Source organism: Mercenaria mercenaria, chromosome 8 (genome assembly GCF_021730395.1).
Source record: "Mercenaria mercenaria strain notata chromosome 8, MADL_Memer_1, whole genome shotgun sequence".
Classification (NCBI taxonomy): Eukaryota; Metazoa; Mollusca; class Bivalvia; order Venerida; family Veneridae; genus Mercenaria; species Mercenaria mercenaria.
Genome location: NC_069368.1, coordinates 52,425,423 through 52,447,082, shown reverse-complemented (window position 1 = coordinate 52,447,082; position 21,660 = coordinate 52,425,423). Strand labels below are relative to the sequence as shown.

Below are 21,660 nucleotides of genomic sequence, written 5' to 3'. Positions count from 1 at the left end.
ACACCGCAAAATGTCACAGTAGAATGTTCAATATTAAATATATAGGCCTACAGTATAGTTATTATATTAGTAAAAACAAGCTACGTTAAGCACGTACGCCATAGACTAATGATCGATACAAGACTGCCTAAGAAATACACATGTATATGTCGATATTTGAAGTAAACACACAGCATTTTAACGCGCATACATATGATGTAATCCATGTGCAACATTTATATTAGACAAAAATATGGCGGACGGCGGACAACAGGTTGGACAGGTTGAGGTAATGGAAACAGAAAAACAGGCTGAAAAAAAAAAGAAAAGGAATGTTTTGATTGCAATTGATGGTAGTAAACATGCGGAAAATGCGTTCAAATGTAAGTAGGTTTTGAAATGTTTTTTTTAATAATTTAGTCATGTGTGTTGAATATTTCCCATATCTGTAGATTCTACCACGATCGTACAGTTTCACAAGTATTCATGATGATGTATTAATCAGAGACGTTGTGGGAGGGAGGGCGGATAGTGGGAGGAGCATATGTCTCCCCCTCCCTCTCTTCTCGCCCCCGACTCTTGACCTGACCTAAAAAAGCTTAAGGTAACTTGACATGAACAACCAAGATGGCGTCACGAAATTAGGGTTGGTCACATTATTTATCCCTATAGACAATATGCTGCTATATAGGTCTAAAGATGCATTTTAATCATTTAACACACACATAAACAATTGTAAAAATGCAATTAATTTATAAAATTATAAAATCAAATGTTCTGAAACTCACCATGAAAACTAGTCAATTTTTGTGCGCATTTTGCAGAAAAGTTAGGTATCCAAACTGAAAATAATTTATATCCTCATATCTTTGAATGTGTCCTTCAGGTGCTCCACCTATGAACAAAAGAACTTATCCACTGAGTTTTATGCTATTTGCTCTGGAATTTCATCAGTAAATTATAAATTTCAATATTTTGTTGCAAATAAATTCAGTAACAAGGGGCTATGCAGTTCCAAAAATATGTTTATTGTAAAACTCACCCAGTCCTATGAATGGAAAATGAACCTAAACATAGCTGATTTTGGGTATATTACATTATATTTTATTACCCTTTCATGTTCAAATGAAAAAAATCCTTATCTAAGCTGTCACTGTATTTTTTGGAGGCAACAGAAAATCAAGAAAATGTACTTTATCAATTACATTAAACATACATTAATTTAGTATGGCCTAAGATCCACACTTTCCATGAGATTTCCATGCAAGTCAGTAAAGTTTTGACATTGAGGGTTATTCAGACAGTAGCAAACACATTTTAACAAGGACACAGGTTGAAAAAATTGTAAACGTTTTATAAAATTTAAATACAAACAATGTAGAATTACTAAGAAATGAACACATCACTTAAAACTCTTAATATGTGAGGATGTAATGTCTCAGAAGTAAAGACAAAGTAAACTTACATGTACTTTGAATTTTTTTAACGACCCTCATACTGCAAGCAGGTTTCAACTTTTTAGGGTGTAAAATATAGAAATTTATATTTTACTGATGAAATTACAGAGCAAATAGCATAAAACTCAGTGGATAAGTTCTTTTGTTCATAGGTGGAGCACCTGAAGGACACATTCTAAGATATGAGGATATAATTTTTTTTCAGTTTGGATACATAACTTTTCTGCAAAATGCGCACAAAAATTGACTAGATTTCATGGTGAGTTTCAGAACATTTGATTTTATATTTTTATAAGTTAAATGCATTTTCACAAGTGTTTATGTGTGTGTTAAATGATTAAAATGCATCTTTAGACCCCTGTAGCAGCATATCGTCTATAAGAGTAAATAATGTGACCAACCTCATTTTCGTGACGCCATCTTGGTTTTACCTGTCAAGTTACCTTAATTTTACATCTAGAAATAGAAATCTAACAGTAAAAAACATTAGGGGAAGGGAGAGGAGTGGGTGCTCCTTGACTGAATGACATGAATCAGTTACCTCTCATCGGAAGACAATGTGGATTCGAAACCTCGTTAGGATAGTAGAATAATGCAGTGTCGGCCAAGAAACCGCTATGTTCATATGGAAGGGAATCTCCGCCAGGACATGCATGCTGCTAAATGACATTGCTATGTTATTTACTTACATATGCGTTCTGCAACATTGCAACTGCATTTTAGGGAATTTCCGCCAGGACATGCATGCTGCTAAATGACAAATGCATGTTGCCTTGTGTTATTCGTTTTAAACTAAATGCAACATCCATATGCGTCTTTGTGTTACCTTCCATCCGTTAGGCGTAAAAAAAAATTGTTTGTTTCCGGTATCCCGACCTACCCTAAATTTTTGGCCCGACCCTAAATGTTTTTATGGCCTTAGAGAATATTTTTTTCAACTTTTTAACAAAAAGATGCAAAACTGCACTTTTTATGCTTTAAACATGGCCAGTGATGTTAGAAATCAATTTACTGATGCTCTAAAGGCATAACCCCCTTATTTTTAATCATTTTTTGACAAAAAAAAATAATTTCCGAAGTCTCCCTTAATAAAAAAAAATGTCAAAAAAAAAAATATTTTCCGACCTACCTACCCTAATTTTTTTGAGCATGTTACCGGAAACAAAGAATTTTTTTTTAGGCCTTAATGGCACAAACCTTGCATCTTTCGTCACTGCATGTATGTAAAACGCATATTCTTGCGTGTAAATGGTAAATGCATCCATTTTGTGGCATATCAAAATGTTTATGTGAACAAATTCTAAGTGTTTTGTACGTTTTAATTTCTGAAATTGATTAAATCGTTCCTCCATTATTTAAAACTAACACATGCATGTTAACAAAATATTGCATGTAACATGTTTTTCCTCGATATTGTGAGTCATACAACAGTAAATTAGTCTGCTTCCTAGTAATGAGTCTCATTACTCTACGTAACAGAATGTAAATTAATCCATTTCTTGAATATGGTAGATCTAATACTATTATTGTTGTTAACCCCGATATTACATGAACAGGCCCGGATCCAGGACCGGGCCGAGGGGGGCCGTGCCCTCCCAGTTGGCTGAGAAACGACCTATACCCATCAAAGTTACACCTAACTATTTTGTCAAAGGAATAATATTTTCTCAAAATTCAGACCTAAATATGCACCAGAGGCCACCGCCGAAGGAAGTACCTCTCCAGTACCTCAAATCTAGACACAAAAAAATGCACCAGAGGCCACCATTTCACACCTGTATTTCAAAATTTTCCAGGGGGAGTGCCCCCTGTTCCTCCCTAAAATGACAGGGATACCCCCACCCATACATGAAAGTTTAGACCTAAAAATGCACCAGAGGCCACCATTTCATACCTGTATTTCAAAATTTTCCAGGGGGAGAGCCCCCTGATCCCCTCTAAAATGACAGGGATACCCATCACATACATCAAAGTTTAGACCTAAAAATGCACTAGAGCCCAGCATTTCATACATGTATATCAAAAACTTTCAGGGGTAGACCCCCCACTCTTCCCCCTAACACGGACAGAGGTCTCCCTCACGTACCTGCCACCTCTTGGCGCTATGCACCTCGCCGGTGATGCCTTTGTTCTAAATTTGTGCCCGCCCCCCCCCCCCCCCCCCCCCCCCCCCCCCCCCCCCCCCCCCCCCCCCCCCCCCCCCCCCCCCCCCCCCCCCCCCCCCCCCAAACACAGTCAAATATTTCTTGATTCGGGCCTGCTGAACAGATTCATTTACAAACTCAGTGTACTAGAGCTATGTGAAATAATAATGACCTTGAATAAGGAGTATGTAAACAGGAAAGCGAAAGAAGTAAACGGACTGGTCATACAGGACATGATTATATATTGCGGAAGGAAGCAGATACTATTTTCGGATTTTTCGCAAGCCGACCGTCTTCCTTAGATCCAGCAGAAATCACCTAAACACGGAAACCTGAAAGAAATAAAGCATATGTAGTTAAAGTTATCATTTTCTTAAAATACATAAACAACATCTACCAATCCCATTTATAACACATTGTACACAGCACACATAATTTATAGTGAAACCTCGGTCCGTGGAAGGCCATTATATTTGAAAGCAGGCATTTCTCCCGCACACCGTTTTCTTTTTTAAACAGATTTTTACCGTATTACAGGGTTTGCAGAGCACATCTATAACAAGGACACGGACAATGTGATGCTGGCTTTTTGCGCTGAAATGGATGCCAAATTACCAAGTAAGTTTTCTACATGTACACTGGTTAGTTGCCTGTCATGAAGTAAATCCTGTACGTAATTCTATGTAAATGATGTTTCCATTCATGTCAGTAGAAGTAAGGGTGCCCTTGAGGAATACACGATCCTGATCCGTTGGGATAGATGTGTTTTAGTGAGATTCAACTTTCCAGAATTTGTTAAAAAATAAATGAGAAACAATTTTAGAAAGACCCGTATACATAGAGTCTCATTATTGTTGTGGTTCAATAAATGTTTGCGATGAGGTGAAATAATTCATTTTGTCTCCCAACCCCCTCCACTGTCAAATCCTCAGCACTGGGTCCGCATGTATCGTCTGCTGTCCAACTATACGAAATACGAAGCGGTCTATACTCTGTGTTCATTGTGTCTCTCTGTGTTCATTGTGTCTGAAAGGGCGGATCGACCGTAGTTAAACTTTAACACTGACTGATTGACTGAAATACTAAAAGATGAGAATATGATTTATGAGACAGGTTGACACATAACCTATTGTTTCGAATTCAAAAAACAAAATTAGTACATTTATATTACATAGAGATTATTACATAGTTAAATGATAAAGTACTTGCAACAAGAATGTAATGTAAACAAGCACAGTTTAAGTTATTATAGATTTCTTATACTTTCCAATATAGCTTAAGTTTTAGACAAACCATTATTTCAATGAAATTGTAATGGTGCACGAACTTAGATAGCAGCAATAATTTTATTTAGCAAATTCTACAGTATAAATTTACATTTTTAAAAAGTACATGTATGCCCTTTTCTCGTTATTCCGAGCCCCTAAGCCGGTTTTTCAGTGCTGGTCAGTAATAGATTTAAGTTTCAAAAGAGTTTTTGCTATAGTTTGATACTCCAACATCTAAACTTATAAAATCCCCATGAAGAAAAACTCTAAGGACTTTTGTAAATGAATAATCCAAGCTTTCACATGATGACCCTAACCCTCTGAAACAGCCAGATTCTTTCTCGTTAAAACCGAGACTTGCAATCATTTGTACTAGCTCTGAAAAAATAAGGCTTTTTTTTGAAAAAGTTCTTTGTTAAAATTAAGAACAGATATATTATTGTGTTAGCGGACAAAAAAGTTTTAAAATAAGTGCTTTCTGTTTTCTGTAAGAAGGTTATATATTACCCCAATGATTTTAGATAAGCAGATTTTGTGCCAAAATTTTCTGTTGTGTATATTTCTATTTTAATGCAAGTAATTCTATTTTCTTTTTATTTTTGTTTAACTGTCATATGATTTGCTACAACATAGATAAAATTTAGAAACAGGAAATAGCTGCAAGTGCAAATTTTCCAAAGGCTCGGATCAATGAGAAGGCTCGGAATTACGAGAAAGAGGCATACATGAATTTTATTTATTTAATCTCATTTACAGACACAGATATTGACGCATGGGGATATGTTTGTTTTTTCATTCGGTTACGAGTCAGTAATTTTTGTAAAGATCTTACTGCAGAATTTTATCTTTCAAGGTCGTCTGTGTGCATACAATAAAATAGTTTATCGCTTTACAATCTCGGGTATTTTTTTATTTGAAGATTTAAACAGATTTAAAATACAGACTGTGCCGGGTTGTGACTTTATTGCGGACAAGAAAGGCGTTCAAGCGAATCCAGTTGCAAATAGGGCCATACCAAATTGATTAATAGTTCTTCGGAAAATTTTCAAAAAAAAACGGGAGCGAGCGAGCGAATTTTTTTTTTCTCTCAATTTTGATTTTTTCAGAGGCAGGTAGCTTTTACATGGAGCGAGCGGGTATTTTTTTTTTTTTGCAGTTAAAATAATACATGAAGTTAACATTTCTTTAAGAATAACACAGAACTTAAACATTTAAAATGTGACTAAGACAGTAGATAGCTTTTCTGTATGTTTTAAAGACTACATGAATGGTTTTGCAAATAAATTCTTGCTAAAACTCACTGAATCACTTTGTTTTTATTTTGTATTTATAATTACTGAGGGATGAGTGTCTTATTTTTAATTTTGATTGTTCTACATTAATCTGAAGGCGTGCCCTTTAACGGCAGAGGATGTGGAATATTTAAGACAAAACAGGCACCCAAGTGGAATAACATATCTTCTGAAACCCAGTTAGATGACTTCGACACATGAGCAACTTTGTGCCCCTAGTGTAACTCCAAATGGTAGAGGTGAGGGGAAAGTAATAAATCACTTGACCAATGAGACCAAACGGAGTTGGGCACACAAATGCTTCGACATTGCTCGAATCCTTTGGAATAATTTCTTAACAGATAAGCTTAGCTTAAGTTTTTGTGGTAGAGGTTCATTTCAGTCAAAAATGATAACAGACGGACAAAAAATGATCCCAATATGGCCACTCTTTAAAAGTGTCATTTGTTGTGCTTTGATTGACCAAGAAATTTTGAGTTGAGAAGGTTTGTTTTTTTTTTTCAGATTCTTTCTTTCAGTCAATTCACAGCCAATTAATATACAAACAGGGAAAATTGGGGTTACAATAGGACAGAAATTATTTTTTATATCTACACAAATTATTTGAAAAGCTAAACATTTTTTAAAAATGAATATATGCATTCTGATAGAATATCTGACTGCCGTACTAAAGAAGTTACGTTCAAAACGATTTGGGCCCCGAGACAATTAATGTGATGGATCAATCAGGATCTGTGAACAAACTTTTTTTTCAAGAAAGCACTGGCTTTGGCTCTAGATATAAAATATTTAACTAAACACACTGATAACAAATAGTTTGAAAACTTTATCTGAACAATATTTCTATGTTTAATCCAAATATTTTCAATTTGAATCCCCGTGGCCGTGCACGTCTTACAAGTCGGGCTTTGTTCTTTTCACTGTATAATTTGAACAATCGTAGAACGTGCCTACTTCATCACCTACCGGCACATCGAAGGCCCTGTGTGGCACTAGCACAGACACTTCAGATTTAAAACAAATGATGAACAACACCATAATTCCTGACTTTTTGAGTTTGTGTCATCAGCTACATGTATACTACGAACGCATGGATTCCGATCAATATCACTTTGACGCATTAAAACAGCGATAAAACCTGTTTACCGTTATCATTCCGGACCGCGTAATCAGAAAAAAAAAATTTTCGGCGATTTTTATGTACGTGCGGGCGGGTGATTTTTTTTTCTTTTTCTCGGGAATGAAATCATTGATGCGGTAGTTCCGACGAACGACAAATCAATTTGGTATGGCCTAGGAGTCTTGACAAACCTAATGCACGAAAAAGAGTAGTAAACACGTTTCAATCAAAATAAATTAAAATGCATATGATATCCCGTACTACAATGAGATTATACAGCGGTCGAATTGCAGCTATAGTTCTAGATAAACCACAGGGTATGCTTCACTTTTTACTTAAAAGGGTTCCGCGTGATGTCTGCCCCACACTTCCTATATAACCTCGCTCTCAAGGTTGAGCGTTGCGCCTTTCTTCGCTGTTCCGGTATAACCCCACTCTCAAGGTTGAGCTTGGCGTCTGTCCCCACTGTTCCTGTATAACCTCGCTCTCAAGCTTGAGCGTGGCGTCTGTCCCCACTGTTCCTATATAACCTTGCTCTCAAGGTTGAGCGTGGCGTCAGTCTCCACTGTACCTGTCCCTGTATGACTTCGCTCTCAAGGTTGAGCTAGGCGTCTGTCCCCACTGTTCCTGTATGACCTCGCTCTCAAGGTTGAGCTTTGCGTCTGTCCCCACTGTCCCTGTATAACCTCGCTCTCAAGGTTGAGCGTGCCGTCCGTCCCCACTGTCCCTGTATAACCTCGCTCTCAAGCTTGAGCGTGGCGTCAGTCCCCACTGTTCCTGTATAACCTCGCTCTCAAGGTTGAGCGTGCCGTCCGTCCCCACTGTTCCTGTATAACCTCGCTCTCAAGGTTGAGCGTGCGTCCGTTCCCACTGTCCCTGTATAACCTCGCTCTCAAGGTTGAGCGTGTCGTCCGTCCCCACTGTCCCTGTATAACCTCGCTCTCAAGGTTGAGCGTGGCGTCCGCCCCCACTGTCCCTGTATAACCTCGCTCTCAAGGTTGAGCGTGGCGTCCGCCCCCACTGTTCCTGTATAACCTCGCTCTCAAGGTTGAGCGTGGCGTCCGCCCCCACTGTCCCTGTATAACCTCGCTCTCAAGGTTGAGCGTGGCGTCCGTCCCCACTGTCCCTGTATAACCTCGCTCTCAAGGTTGAGCGTGGCGTCCGTCCCCACTGTCCCTGTATAACCTCGCTCTCAATGTTGAGCGTGCCGTCCGTTCCCACTGTTCCTGTATAACCTCGCTCTCAATGTTGAGCGTGCCGTCCATCTCCACTGTCCCTCTATAACCTCGCTCTCAATGTTGAGCGTGGCGTCCGTCCCCACTACCTCGCTCTCAAGGTTGAGCGTGGCGTCCGTCCCCACTACCTCGCTCTCAAGGTTGAGCGTGGCGTCAGTCCCCACTGTTCCTGAATAACCCCGCTCTCAAGGTTGAGCGTAGTATCTGTCCCCTCTGTTCCTATATAACATCGCTTTTTTATTGAGCGTATACGTGCTGTCCCAACTATTTCTATAGCACAGTTTCTATATAACCTCGCTCTCAGTGTTAAATGAGTCGTCTTTCCCACTGTCCTATATAACCTCGCTCTCAAGTTTGAGCATGTAGTCTGTCCGCACTGTTTCTGTATAACCTTGCTGTAAATTTTGAGCTTGGGTGTCTGTCCCCACTATTCCTATATAACATCACTCTCAAAGTGGAGCGTGGCGTCTGTCCGCACTGTTTCTGTATAACCTTGCTGTAAAGGTTGAGCTTGGTGTCTGTCCCCACTATTCCTATATAACATCACTCTCAAAGTGGAGCGTGGCGTCTGTCTGCACTGTCCCTGTATAACTTTGCTGTATTGTATAAGTTTTGACTCTTTGATGAATGAAAAGGATGAAAATACTCTTCATAAGTTAGGCAGTTTTTTAAATGTCGTTGTGAAACATTTTAAGAAACCACCCGGCAGACAACATACTTCTTAGTTTAACTTTTAATTTGAAATAGTGTAGCTCTACCAGTTTTCTATCTGTGTATATGTTAAGTGTTAACTTTTATTACCCTCTTTTTCAAACTGTATTATGTACAACCCGCAGCCTGGTAATATGTTTGTAATTAACTAATTATTGTATTATTATACCTCTTATCTCATTTTTAGCTCACCTGTCACAAAGTGACAAGTTGAGCTTTTGTGATCGCGCGGTGTCCGTCGTCCGTCCGTGCGTCCGTCTGTAAACTTTTGCTTGTGACCACTCTAAAGGTCACATTTTTCATGGGATCTTTATGAAAGTTGGTCAGAATGTTCATCTTGATGATATCTAGGTCAAGTTCGAAACTGGGTCACGTGCCGTCAAAAACTAGGTCAGTAGGTCTAAAAATAGAAAAACCTTGTGACCTCTCTAGAGGCCATATATTTCAAAAGATCTTCATAAAAATTGGTCAGAACGTTCACCTTGATGATATCTAGGTCAAGTTCGAAACTGGGTCAGGTGCCCTCAAAAACTAGGTCAGTAGGTCTAAAAATAGAAAAACCTTGTGAATTCTCTAGAGGCCATATATTTCAGAAGATCTTCATGAAAATTGGTCAGAACGTTCACCTTGATGATATCTAGGTCAAGTTTGAAACTGGGTCACGTGCCATCAAAAACTAGGTCAGTAGGTCTAAAAATAGAAAAACCTTGTGACCTCTCTAGAGGCCATATATTTCACAAGATTTTCATGAAAATTAGTCAGAACGTTCACCTTGATGATATCTAGGTCAAGTTTGAAACTGGGTCACCTGCCGTCAAAATCTAGGTCAGTAGGTCAAATAATAGAAAAACCTTGTGACCTCTCTAGAGGCCATATTTTTCATGGGATCTGTATGAAAATTGGTCTGAATGTTCATCTTGATGATATCAAGGTCAAGTTCGAAAGTGGGTCACATGCCGTCAAAAACTAGGTCAGTAGGTCAAATAATAGAAAAACCCTGTGACCTCTCTAGAGGCCATATTTTTCATGGGATCTGTATGAAAGTTAGTCTGAATGTTCATCTTGATGATATCTAGGTCAAGTTTGAAAGTGGGTCACGTGTCGTCAAAAACTAGGTCAGTAGGTCAAATAATAGAAAAACCTTGTGACCTCTCTAAAGGCAATATTTTTCATGGGATCTGTATGAAAGTTGGTCTGAATGTTCATCTTGATGATGTCTAGGTCAGGCTCGGAACAGGGTCATGTGCGGTCAAAAACTAGGTCAGTAGGTCTAAAAATAGAAAAACTTTGTGACCTCTCTAGAGGCCATACTTGTGAATGGATCTCCATAAAAATTGGCCAGAATGTACACCTTGATGATATCTAGGTCAAGTTTGAAACTGGATCACTTGCCTTAAAAAGCTAGGTCAGTAGGGCAAATAATAAAAAAAACCTTGTGACCTCTCTAGAGGCCATACTTTTCATGGGATCTGTATGAAAGTTGGTCTGAATGTTCATCTTGATGATATCTAGGTCAAGATTGAAACTGGGTCAGCTGCGGTCAAAAACTATATCAGTAGGTCTAAAATTATCAAAATCTTTTGACCTCTCTAGATGCCATATTTTTCAATGGATCTTCATGAAAATTGATCTGAATGTTCACCTTGATGATATCTAGGTCAGTTTCGAAACTGGGTCACGTGCAGTCAAAAACTAGGCCAATAGGTATAAAAATAGAAAAATCTTGTGACCTCTCTAGAGGCCATATTTTTAATGAGATCTTCATGAAAATTAGTGAGAATGTTTACCTTAATGATATCTAGGTAAAGTTTAAAACAGGATCACGTACCTTCGAAAACTAGGTCAATATGTCAAATAATAGAAAAACCTTGTGACCTCTCTAGAGACCATATTTTTCAATGGATTTTCATGAAAATTGGTCAGAATTTTTATCTTGATAATATCTAGGTCAAGTCCGAAATTGGGTCACATGAGCTCAAAAACTAGGTCACTATGTCAAATAATAGAAAAAACGATGTCATACTCAAAACTGGGTCATGTGGGAAGAGGTGAGCGATTCAGGACCATCATGGTCCTCTTGTTACATATGCTGAGTGTAATAATAAACTGTAAACTGTTCCTGTTTAACTGGCTCTCACGATTGTGCCTGGCATCTGTCCGCACTATTTCTATATAATAACCTCGCTGTGAAGTTTGGGCGTGGCCTCCTACACCAATGCTCCTGTGTAACCTCGCTGTCAAGGTTGAGCGTGGCGTCTGTCTTCATTGTTCCTATATAATCTCGCTGTCAAGGTTGAGAACTTCATATGAACAAACATTTGTATTATGCTCTTATTTAATTATTGATATCTTTAAAAGTTTTTTTTTTTCCACATATTGCTTTTTATTGATGTACTAGTATGATATAAACCTTCTATATTTGTGTTGATCCGTACAATAAAGCTGTTGAGTTTCGTTTATTGCTTTACCAGATGGAGTTTTGCTTCTATACCTGTTATTGTTTGCAGCGGCAGCACTGATGGGAAGTCCGGCTACCATCCATGCCTTGAGGGAAGAACACGAAAAGAGTGTGAAGAAAGTGTTCCAAACTTTTGAAAAACTTGCCAACGAATATAACGTGAGTTTGAATATCTGTTGATACAGTTGTCAATCATATGATAAATTCTCCTTACGAGTAGTTGGAGCTCTTATCAGAATGAACCTCTTGCATCTTTTAATCATAGATGTGTTTCAAACACTGTCTTCCCAAATTCTGGGTGGGGAGATGTGTTTTGGTCCAGTCTGTCTGCAACATGTGTCTTTCTGTCTGTTACAACATCCGCTCTATATCTCTAACCCATAAAAGATTTTCAGCTTTCTTGCCAAAAATGTTAAATTTATTGAGGCTATGTGCAATAGCAACTTTCGGTCGTGTCGGTTCAAGGTCAAGATGGCACGATGAGATCAAAGGTCAGACAAGGAATATTTCATGTCTGCTCTGTATCGATTTCCCAGACCCTGGAAGGGTTTTTAACAAGCTATAATGGGACGACATGCAGAATTCGTAGATGCCGGTACGAGGTATAATTGATTCGCATGGTGAAATCAATGGTCAAAAAGGGGTTCCGTGCATTGGCAAATTACTTTGTTTCAGTTTACCCTTTCATTTAAATGAACTGTATTAGGAAGACTTCTGTATTGCTCTCGTTCTTCCGTGACGACACAATTGAGAACGTTATTGTTTGGTTTCGTTAAAGTTTTATCCGAACATTGCATGTAACGCGTGATGTAAAGAATGATAAATCTGCCGGATGGTCCCTCATAAAGACATGTGATTTTGATATAAACTTCTTGTTCACTGTTCTCAAATGAAAATATTAATTACATTCAGGTCGAGCATAAACTAGAACGTGTAGACCACCCGCACAGACCGGGGGAGGCTATTATAAAAGCGGCTGAGCAACAGGACGTGCACCTGATTATAGCCGGAAGTCGAGGTTTGGGAACAGTAAGGCGTACCATTTTAGGCAGCGTCAGTGATTACATCATACACCATTCGCACGTGCCTGTCATCATCTGCAAACATGAAGATGAACACCATAGACTTAAATAATAATTTCATTGATGCACGTTAAGTATTTTTGTCATTATTGCAATGCTTCAGAGTTTTATCACCTGAACTAAATTGTTTTATGGATGCAACTTATACTTTTTGGCAGCCTTCTCTGTTTACAAGTTCAATTTATCGTTTGTATTTGTTTTAATAAATCATATTGAATGTGTTGAATGAATCAGCCACATGAATTTTTTGTTCGGGTTGACTATATTATAATCAGTATCATTTGTATTCAAGTATCTGCAGTTAAATGTAACATATGGCCTAGGTTAAGGGATTCAAATTTCAACATAATAATCATTAAATTCAAAACCGAGTAACACTTCAAAAATACATGTTTGTCAAATATAAAAAACTTCTGTTGGTAAATGTATTAACTGAGTGACATTGCAAAGTCTGAGCGTGAGTGGCTATGTATCGACCTGTTCCTGAGCACCTGTGGCTGTTTATTGACTTATTCTTGAAGCGAATCTCATGTATTTTTATGTATGTGTTTTATATGTTCATTTTTGTACTTTTCTCTAAGACCTGTCGGATTTGGAATGTTTGAAGTTATATGATAATGCACTTATAAGTAAGATTTTAAACAGTTTAATTCGTGTACAACATTGAACCTTACTGCCTGCATTCCATTATGGTTTGTACACATGTATTGAATAGGCTTTGTTTAAGCTGAATAAGTTTTTTTTTTTTGATAAAATTTTTCTATGTTTTTGATAGAGAAATTCATGCACAAAACTGAAAGATACAAGACTGATTCACCAGTTCTGACATTATACTTAATTATTGTTTGAAGACATAAGAGGTTTTATAGAATTTATAGACCAAATACTCAAATCTATCCATGTTTGTAAGAAGCGCTTTTGTTTTTCATTAAATTTGGACCATTAGTCTTGGGAACAGTTGATGGTTTTTATATTTTTTCTTTGCTTTCAAGCTTAAGATTTTAAGTTAAACAATTTTGACATCGTAATTCTTTCTAAATGTGCAGTTTATATCTAGACAAACATTGTTAGTTTGTCACATGCTTTAAACTACTTCGTCAGGAAAATAAGTGTTGTGTCGCTCTGAAATAAATTTTCATTTAAAATGAAAGAGAATTGTTCTGTTTTTATCATTATTTACTAGTTGATTTTGTCAACACCACAACTGCATAGATGTTGTGTTTTTAAGTAGATGAATACGTTGTATCTTGAAGCCTTAGTTGATAATACCCATAGAGGAGTATGTTGTATATTCAAGCCTTAACCTTCAGCCTGCTGGCAGCAAGTGATTTTGCCTTTGCGACCAGTGCAGACCAAAATCAACCTGCACGTCCGTAAAGTCAGTAAATTTTCAGTGAACACCCCAGTGGTACTGCCCAAACTGAATGGTGGACAAGTCCATTTTATAAATTCAGCAGGATAGGGTATCCCTAGATCAGCACATTCAGATGATAATATCCTGTCTCAAACAGCAGCTTAGTGTAGGGTGCCCGCTTCGAGTTCTGGAAGTCGTTTTTTCACACCTAGGCCTCGTCATAGCAGACGTGAAAATGGCACTAGCAGCTCCCCGCTTTGGCGCTTGGCATCAAGCCTGGTCAGCCCGGCGACTGGTGTCGTGTTAGTGTCTGTTGCACATGATAACGTAGATCTACCTGCCTCAAATAATAATCATTCATAGATAAGAACCCTTAATAAGTTTGCATCTTTAAATCGCCCATCAATGGGAGCGGTGGTCTAGTAGTTAAGGTATGGGCCGCTCAACCCGGAGGTGGTGGGTTCGAGCCCCTCTGGGGTCACTACCACGCCTTTTCATAGGACACCAGTACTGCTTTTTCCAGGAAGCGGACTCGAGATTGGTTCAAATCGAGCTAAAATAAATTAGTATAAACTTAAACTTAACTTAACCGCCCATAGGAAAAAATAAGAAAATAGATCGAGTTATAAAATACAACAGAAACTTCCAATATTTAAGACAATGTTACGTTAGGTATTCCCAACTTGACACTATATATATATATATAAAACACGTTTAAAAATAACCTGCTCGGCTACTGTTTTATATCTATTATTGTCCATGTTGATATTGAAAAATATATTACACATAACCTCCGCCCTGTCAATATTTATGTTTTGTATTTTATTGAAGTGTACATGTAATACATACAAGGGATTTGTTTGATACAATCTTTTTCTCCAAAGCAGTGTTACAACTGTATTGTAAAGATCTATAACCATTGATGAGACGCATATCTATCTTAGTTTAAAACGATATTACACAATATGGCAGACGTGGGTCAGGTAGAAGAAGAAAATGGAAAGAAAATTCTGATTGCAGTTGACGGAAGCAAGCATTCTATTTTTGCGTTTGAATGTAAGTTTTGATGTTTATTTATTACTTTTCATATATAAATATCTGGCATTGGTGACATTACACAATTGATATGCACTTACGGCCTTTTGTACGTCAATTTACAAAAACTGCATGCATATTTTAAGATTGATAAAACCAACAACAGGACGTTGTTTTAAGTTACATAGCCTAACCTGAAATAGGAGTGGATAACAGATTATGTAGTATTGCACAAAAAGAAGTTTATAAAAAAAGTTCAGACGATATTGATACTTTACATTTAAGTCAAACACCGAATTCTTTTGTCCTAATGTATAAGGAAAATAATGTGTGCAGATCTTGCAGGGATGATTAAACGAGACTTGTGCCTTTGTAAGTTTGTACACACAGAAATCATTGTGGACTCTCCCAAAAAGAATGAAAATACTCCACGTAGTGTTATAAGAAAATATTTAAGGTATAGGTCCATGTTTCGGAGAAAAAAGTTCGAACGTCATCAAATCAAAGAAAGAAAGCATTGTTTTACATGAAAATTTAACAGCGTATAAAACATTTATATCATTCTACAAAACCATTGTCAATTTACTGATATATATATATATATTGAATTCCGGAAAGGGAGTGCGTGAAGGGGCCACACTTCTGGACAGTTCAGCACCTTTAAAAACACCATTTTTTAAAAGCTGTTACACGTCTGCGTTTTTGATGCATTTGCAACATCGTGCAAGTGTTCAAACTTTACATAACTCTGTAAAACATCGTTTTTGACAATTGTTTACATTTATTTCTTTACAAATGGCATTCTTATTTAAAGGGGGACAACTCATTAAGAATATTTTAAGTATCCAACTCTGTGGGGCAGGACAGTAAAACATGTATTGGACAGATAAGTTGTGTATCAAGACGCTGTACATTCGTTAAAAAATCGTTGTTTTGTGATATACTGCTAAAACTTAATAAAACATTCAATTGCTCACATAAAAGACACATTAGAATTGAAATAATATATAGCAGAATCTTGTTTAACAAACCTCTACAATACGAATGGGTTATACGCCGAGAGTGCAATTCACCCGCTACGCCCTCGTCGTATTTTTATGTATAAACAAAGATTTAAAACCAAGGGTACAAGTAGTGTCAACATTCTATTTTTAATTATTCGCGAGGTTCTGTTCATGCATATGTTGGGCTATTTAACTTTTTGGCTAAAGGTATAGGTCCATGTTTGGGAGAAAAAAGTTCGAACGTCATCAAATCATAGAAAGAAAGCATTGTTTTAAATGAAAATGTAACAGCATATAAAACATTTATATTATTGTACAAAACCATTGTCAATTTATTCATATAGCCTATGTATTGAATTCCGGAAAAGGAGTACATGAAGGGGCCACACTTCTGGACAGTTCAGCGCCTTTAAAAACACCATTTTTAAAAAGCTGTTACATGTCTTCGTTTTGATGCATTTGCAACATCGTGCGAGTGTTTATACTTTACATAACTAGGTAAAACATCGTTTTAAAAATTGTTTACATTTATTTCTTTTCAAATGGCATTCTTATTTAAAGGGGGACAACACATTTAGAATATTTTGAGTATCCAACTCCGTGGGACAGAACAGTGAAACTTGTATTGAACAGATATAAAGTTGTGTGTCAAGATGCTATTCATCCGCTAAAAAATCTGTTGTTTGGTGATATACTGCTAAACCTTAAACGAAATTTGTTTTCTTGCAACACAAAAAGTAAATATTTGATATAGAGAAACCATGTAAATTTGCCTACTTGTTGTCTATTTCAGTTAGCGGGTTTTATTTGAATCAAACAGTATTCCGACAAGTACTGGTATACCAAGTATCCATAAAATACGTTGACTTGTCTTATGATAAAAAAATGTTTTGTTTTTTTGTGGGTTTTTTTACAGCAAACATGTTACCCGATGATAGATTCTATTACCTGATACATATTACCCGATAAAGAGTGCGGGGAACAGCGTAAGTTATGTTATACAGTATCATGTTTGTGATTACGGTCTAATATTTCAGGGTATGCTGACAAAATTCACGAGCCCACTGATGACGTCATTATTGGTTTCTGTTCTGAAATCGGCACTAACCTGCCATGTAAGTATATTGATAACCCATCTAAAGCCTGTGTGGTATATTTTTCACCATATTCCATAAAGAAAGTAACATTTATGTGCCAAAACAGACTTCTTTGTTTTTTGCTTATATTCTCGTAAATAGTTTCATTTGTAGCGCGACTAGACCTATACGAAATATGGAAAGCTGCCCTACTCGACCCGGCGTCGGCGTCCTTCCGCGTCCACACCTTTATTAAAGTTTTGATGCACTATCTCTTTATCCCTGTAATTACATGATAGATTTGTTTTAAACTTAAAGTAGTTATTTCTCTTTACTATCCGCATCATATTGCACAAGGGTCATAACTCTCGCACTAATATTTCATATTTTTTATCATCCCCCTTTTTACTTAGAATTTCAGGTTAAAGTGTTTTGGTACATTTTCACTCTATCTCGGTTATTATTAAATGGATTTGATTCAGACTTTAAACAGTTGTTCTACATCATCACCCACATCATATGGCACAAAGTCCAAACTCTTGCACCAATTTTTCACAAATTATGCCCCCTTTAAATTAGTAAGAATTAGGGTTAATTTTGATGCATTTTCATTATCTCTGTGTTATTATGGATACTAGGATTTGATTCAAACTTGAAGAAGTTGTTCCACATCATCGCTCACATCACATGACACAAGGGACATATTCCTACACCAGTATTTCATGAATTACACTTACTTTTTTACATAGAATTTCAGGTTAAAATTTTCAGGTTAAAGTTTTGGTGCACTTTCTATCTCTCTCAATTATTACTGAATGGATTTGATTCGGACTTAAGATAGTTGTTCCACATGATTATTCATATCACTTGACTCAAGAGCCATCACTTTGGCACCAATATTTTATGAATTATCCCCCTTTTTACTTAAAATTTCAGCTTAAAATTTTGGTGCTCAGTTATTACTAAATGGATTTGATTCAAAATTAAAAAATAGTTATTCCCGATTATTAGTCACATGATATGACACATGGTGCATTACTCTTGTAGAAATTCCCTATGAATGATGTTCCTTTTATATTGTAATTACTTAATACCGGTACATTTGATATAGACTTATCTTCTCTCTGTTATTACTTAATACTTTTGACGCAGATATTGTCCAATATCTTCATCCACATTTGAGTCATTAAACACTCCAGTGACAGCTCCAGCTTCCGCAGATGTGCCCAGTTTCACTATCAAGCATCGAAATAGTCGTGCGCGCTGTCTCCTGTGACAGCTCTTGTGACAGCTATTTATAATTTAAATAACAGTACATTTTCTGTTACCATGTAAGTAAATGAGAAGGAATGTTTTGTGAAATCCAATTTGGTCCGTAAAAGGTTCATTTAATCTTTAACCCTTATCATGCTGGACACGATTGATTCTGTCTTTGCGACCAGTGTAGATCATGATCAGCCTGCACAAACGTGCAGTCTGATCATGATCTGCACTGTTAGCTATTCAGTCAGTATTTTTTCGGTAAGCGCCCCTTTTAACAGTCAATGGTACTGTCCAAATTGAAAGACGGACAAGTTCATTATAGAAATTTAGCAGGGTAAGGGTTAAAAATAAGCAAATACAAAGATACTGAAACTTTTCTGCATTGTAATATGTCAACATATTGTAAAACTTAATTATCCAGATCTGATAATCATGATGCCCGTTTTGAAGGAAAGGGGACGGATTGCGGTAAAAGAGAATAAAATGTCACTTTCAAGAAATTTTGGTAAATGGCAACGATAGGAATTTCATGAATCATCTTTCAGCCTCACATATTTCATTGATTACTACATGGTCAATGTAAATGTTAAACTGTACTGGTGATAGATAGTTAAAATTCTCAAATGCTTATTCCTTTACTATAGCGAACGTGGCTCAGACCAGTCCAGCTACCCTGCATGCTCTGATAGAAAAGCATGAAGAGAAGACAAAGGAAATATTTTCAACTTTCGACAGTCTCGCCACCAAATATAATGTAAGTATATCCTGAATATAACAAACATTCAACACTCTAGCAACCAAATATGATGTATGTCCAGTATATCCTGAATTTAGCAAACATTCAACACTGTTGCGACCAAATATAATGTAAGTATATCCTGAATTTTAACATAAATTCAACACTCGCGACCAAATATGATGTAAGCACTTTCTGATTTTCAACTGTTTTGTCACAAGGACTTCAAATTAGGGGATGTTAGACCTATGTAATGAATCTTATTAAAGGTCATTTATAAATCTATATTCTATTCTTCTCTGCTAGTGTCACTATGGAAGGTGTGTATATTTATAACACAATTATCAGTTCTTTAAAAGTACAATATGTACTCATATTACGCCAAAAGTATTAAAATTCGTCTGTTTTTTTCAGGTACAGCATAAACTTGAACGATTGCACGACCCACCTGGACCCTCTATCGTGAAATACGCCTACGAAAACAATGTACAATTAATCGTGGTCGGAAGTCGTGGTCATGGAACTTTCAGACGCACCATTCTCGGCAGTGTTAGCGACTACATTGTGCACCACTCCCACGTTCCCGTCATCATCTGTAAACACCATGACGAACACCATAAATTTAAATGATCAATGTGCTCGGTGACATGCTTAAACAAAAAGTATTATACCTTAATAGACAGATTTTAATAGAATGATCAAATGTGAAAACGCGTTAAACCTGCGAATGTTACATTCTTATTTTTTGTTCTTTCGTACCAAATATACATTAGACACAAATTCGTATTTGAAAAAAAATCGGAAGAATACATGTTTTGCATATGTTTTGGTAAACGCAGTATTAAAGTGCACTACCATTCAAAAAAAGAAGTTTTTCAACGAGTGATTTTGTTTGAGTTGGCGGTATAATCATTGTCTTTTGTTTCCCAAGTCTGCAGTTACTAGTAAATGGGTAAAAGGATTCGCATTTATACGTAGAAATAATTAACACGTCGAAAATACATGATAGTAAATGCATTAAGTAACTGACATTGAAAAGTCTTAATGTCTGTTTCTGTTTATTGCCCTGTTCTGAAAAAAGAATCTCGTTGATAAAGGAATTCAAGCAAATCAAATTAGTAAATTTATTCAGCAGTTCTGAAATGATACTAGATTATTGTTTGAAGACATCAGAGCTGTATTTTATAGAAGAGTCACTGTATCAAAAACATGAACAAGAGGGCCACGATTGCCCTATATAGCTCACCAGAGTTGATCTGGCCTACTGACCAAATTTTTGATCCCACATGTCCCTGTTTCAAACTTGAGCTAGAGATCATCAAGACAAACATTCTGACCAAGTTTCATTTAGATAGAGTTAAAACTCTGGCCTCTAGGGTGTTAACAAGTTTTCCTTTGATTTGACTGAGTGACCAAGTTTTTGACCCCACATGACCCAGATTCGAACTTCTGAACAATTCTCATGAGTTTCAAACTTAAATTGTGGTATCTAGAGTGTTAACAAGATTTTCCTTTGATCTGGCCTAGTGACCTAGCTTTTGACCCAACATGACCCAGTTTCAAACTTGACCTAGAGATTATCAAAACAAACATTCTGTCATAAAGATAGGATCACAACTGTGGCCTCTAGAGTGTTAACAAGTTTTCCCTTTGATTTGAATGGGTGATCTAGTTTTTGACCTCACATGACCAAGATTCGAACTTGATTTAGAGGTAATCAAGACAAACATTATGATCAATTCTCATGAGTTTCAAATTCTCATGAGTTTCAAAGTTAAACCATGGACTCTAGAGTGTTAACAAGATTTTCCATTGGGCTTGCCTACTGACCTAGGTTTTGAGTCCACTTGACCCAGTTTCAAATTTGACCTAGAGATCATCAAGAAAAACATTTTCACCAAACTTCATACATACTGAGTCATAACTGTGGCCTCCAGAGTGTGCGCAAGCTTTTCCTTTGTTTTGACTGGGTGACCTACTTTCTGACCCCACATGATTCAGATTTAAACTTGACATAGAGGTCACCAAGACAAACATTCTGATTAATTCTCATGAGGTTCAAACTTATAAATTTGGTCTCTAGAGTGTTAACAAGATTTTCCTTTGATCTGGCCTAGTGATCTAGTTTTTGACTCCGCATGACCCAGTTTCAAACTTGACCTAGAGATCAACAAGACAAACATTCTGACTAATATTCAACATTTAAAGATTGAGTCGAAACTGTGGCCTCTATATTGTTTACAAGCTTTTCCTTTGATTTCACCGGGTGACCTAGTTTTTGACCTTACATGATCCAGATTCAAACTTAATCTAGAGATCGTCAAGGCAAACATTCTGATTAAGATTCATGAAGACTGAATTACAACTGTGGCCTCTAGAGTGTTCACAAGCTTTCCCTCTGATCTGGCCTACTGACCTAGTTTTGAACCCACATGACCCAGTTTCA

The 21,660-nt window shown here is 36.9% G+C and overlaps 2 protein-coding genes across 3 annotated transcripts in view; both read left to right on the top strand.

The window, feature by feature from the left end:
* LOC123566333 (universal stress protein Slr1101-like) overlaps nt 1-21,660 on the top strand; it is a 29,950-nt gene continuing 8,290 nt past the window's right edge. The window contains exons 1-4 of one of the 2 annotated variants that reach the window (XM_045360312.2): nt 97-362; nt 4,118-4,198; nt 11,714-11,823; nt 12,577-13,901. In XM_045360312.2, the coding sequence (XP_045216247.2) occupies nt 233-362; nt 4,118-4,198; nt 11,714-11,823; nt 12,577-12,798 (543 nt within the window). In that variant the 5' untranslated portion in view covers nt 97-232 and the 3' untranslated portion in view covers nt 12,799-13,901. Of the gene's footprint in view, nt 363-4,117; nt 4,199-11,713; nt 11,824-12,576; nt 13,902-21,660 lie in introns of those variants that run through there. The other variant, XM_045360313.2, reaches the window with a different exon arrangement.
* Nucleotides 14,905-20,245, top strand: LOC123566334 (universal stress protein YxiE-like). The gene is made up of 4 exons (XM_045360315.2): nt 14,905-15,156; nt 17,177-17,254; nt 19,123-19,232; nt 19,629-20,245. Exons 1-4 carry the CDS (start codon nt 15,066-15,068, stop codon nt 19,842-19,844), a joined length of 495 nt encoding a protein of 164 aa, XP_045216250.2. The 5' UTR covers nt 14,905-15,065; the 3' UTR covers nt 19,845-20,245.

Coding starts and splice junctions, on each gene's coding strand:
- LOC123566334 (XM_045360315.2), top strand. CDS start 15,066: ATGGCAGACGTGGGTCAGGTAGAAGAAGAAAATGGAAAGAAAATTCTG. Junction 15,157..17,176: donor TTCTATTTTTGCGTTTGAAT/GTAAGTTTTGAT, acceptor CTAATATTTCAG/GGTATGCTGACAAAATTCAC. Junction 17,255..19,122: donor AATCGGCACTAACCTGCCAT/GTAAGTATATTG, acceptor CCTTTACTATAG/CGAACGTGGCTCAGACCAGT.